We start from the raw sequence: 2,249 nt of genomic DNA, 5'->3' as shown, positions 1-2,249 counted from the left end.
CCGTTGCGTTTCTCCCCAATGCGCCATGCCACTTTGCCAGTCATACACACGTTTCGATGCGTGCCCTGTCAGCTGCTGCGTTGCATGTCGCCTTGCTCCACCCCTGTTTTATTGCTTTCTCTGCTTTCGCCCGGTTCCCGTCCCGTTTCGGCGGGGAGTCTATGTTGCAAGCTAGTTCTTGCTTTACCAGACTTTAAGCCCACACAAGCAAGCATGGCGGGATGCGCGGGCTCCACCGTGCCCACAAGCCACGCATGGGGCAAGCCGCGCAAGTTGTCATACACCCGCCCCAGGATTGCATGCCCCATCCCCAGGTGAAGCCTAATGAATTCGAATGGGTCACTAGGGTACCTTGGGGCCCCTGGGGTTATATGGCGTCATTTTCCCACCCAAGCCCTGCAAGCTCAAGAACAGGCAACAAGCAAGCAAGCTAACCTGACGATGGCGGGGTGGGGCCCGAAGCAGTGCGTGTATTGCGGCCCGCGCCCCGCCGCCACCGCCGCGTTGTTCATGCCCCGCATCTCGTCGCCGATCTGGCTGGCGACCTGCTGTGTGAGCGCTGGGTTAAAGGTAGCGGCCCATGCCATGGGCTGCAGGAGTGGGGGAGGGGACGAGAGTGGGGGGCACTCGAGGTGGTGGTGGGGAAGGGGGGGCGACTCATGCTCGGAGCAGGCAAGGGAGGCAAAGAGGCAACAACAGGCGCACGGCTTGCCACATGTGTGGCGGGCCACCCGCCCACCTGTGGGTACATTGTGCCCTCGCCGTTGTCGGCAACCATGCCGTGCAAGCACTCGCGCTGCGGAGAGCAAAGAGGGAAGGGGAGGAAGGAGGGGTGGTGAGCCGGCGATTGCTTGCCGCATGTAGGTGCTTGGAGGCGCGGCCGCGACAACCCATAGCTGCCCCACCCCCATCCTCCACCTGATAGTAGAATGAGCTGATGCCCAGGCGCATGGCGCGCTTCGCGGGGCTGCTCTCCAGCTGCGCGAGCTTCTCGGGCCCCGTCATCGCGGCCACGAGCGCTGCCGCCCGCTCGTCCGGCGGCAGGCTTGTGTCCAGCCATGCATGCGTCGCGGCGCTGTTTGCGCCAGGGCCGGCTGCAGGAGGCGTGGTGGGCGAGTGGATGGCTGGTTACACCCGATATAGCGAGTGAATGTTCAGTGGAATGAGTGGGCGGGAATGAGTGGGCGGGCGGGCGCGGGGGCGGCGGCGGCGGGGGAACACCCTTCATTTATTTTCAATTTGGGGGTGCCGGTTTTCGTGAATCCTTCCGCTTTCATAACATGTCCATGTGCTGTTCAAGCGAGACCAAGCGGCAACGGGCGGCGAACGGGGCTTTGCACTCGAGCGTAGCGGGGAACAAATTGCCTGGTCACACCTGTGCTCGATGAATTGGCTCCTTGACCGGCCACCAGCGCCGCGCAGCACGCCAGCGCCACGCTCAGCAGCGCCAAGGCGGTATCCGCCATGGCCTCCAACCCAAGCGCCCAGGAGAGTCTCCAACAGAAGAGTCAGTTTGGTATCCAACAAGCTGGCCGGTGTAAAGAAGAGGCAGGGAACTTGCCACATCTGCATGTTCGCCCACAGGCGCCCACATGTACAGCGGCCAATCAGCGCCGCCGCCGCTGGAACAGGTAGGCCTCCCGGTAAGGATGTGCCCCATGATGGGCATGATGGCCCCCCACCTGGAGGGTCATTGGGGACATCATCCTCAATCATGCATCATTCTCCCTCCCGTTTGTTCTGTTGGCATCCCAGCAACCGTAATATGCTTTCTAGGACATGAGCCAGCACTTTAGGATGAAGGTGGTTAGCAAGACCACGGCCCCCAGGCCTCTAGACGGGCCACAGCCAAAAAGACCCCGTGCAAGTAGACCAGGACAACAAGCTCCCTTCAATGTGCCAGGGCAGGCCAGGCGGCGGGGTGAGAGGGATGACAACGAGGATGAGCGAGCACCCAGCGGCTTCTTAGGCTGGGGCGACCGGCAAGGACGCAAACGTGATCACTGGGAGGCTCGGCTCGGACCGGACGTGGATGCCTTCTTGGCCTCTCTGCCGGGCCGGGCGGCGCAGCAGCGGCAGGAGCGCCAGCAGCAGCTCCAGCAGCGGCAAGCCCAGCTGGCCAGCATGGAGCCGCTTCCTTGCCACTTAGCAGCAGAAAATGGCAGCTGCTGTGAGTTGCACAAGACGGGCAGCCAGGCAGCTGTGTTTTATGGGCCGCTCGGCGTGGTGGGCAGGCTCACGTTGCCGGT

At 62.8% G+C, this 2,249-nt stretch overlaps 1 protein-coding gene across 1 annotated transcript; it reads right to left on the bottom strand.

Annotated features, from left to right (window-relative positions):
* Window positions 1–404: 404 nt before the first annotated feature.
* On the bottom strand, window positions 405–1,605 carry CHLNCDRAFT_57756 (hypothetical protein; the record flags this gene model as incomplete). The annotated part of the gene is made up of 4 exons (XM_005847888.1): window positions 1,376–1,605; window positions 919–1,094; window positions 740–796; window positions 405–590 (listed from the first exon to the last, which is right to left on the bottom strand). Exons 1-4 carry the CDS (start codon window positions 1,464–1,466, stop codon window positions 405–407), a joined length of 510 nt encoding a protein of 169 aa, XP_005847950.1. The 5' UTR covers window positions 1,467–1,605.
* Between the last annotated feature and the right edge of the window lie 644 nt (window positions 1,606–2,249).

The sequence above is a fragment of the Chlorella variabilis genome (genome assembly GCF_000147415.1).
Source record: "Chlorella variabilis unplaced genomic scaffold CHLNCscaffold_9, whole genome shotgun sequence".
Lineage (NCBI taxonomy): Eukaryota > Viridiplantae > Chlorophyta > Trebouxiophyceae > Chlorellales > Chlorellaceae > Chlorella > Chlorella variabilis.
The sequence above is the reverse complement of the archived record's forward strand: the minus strand, read 5'-3'. Positions and strand labels throughout refer to the sequence as shown.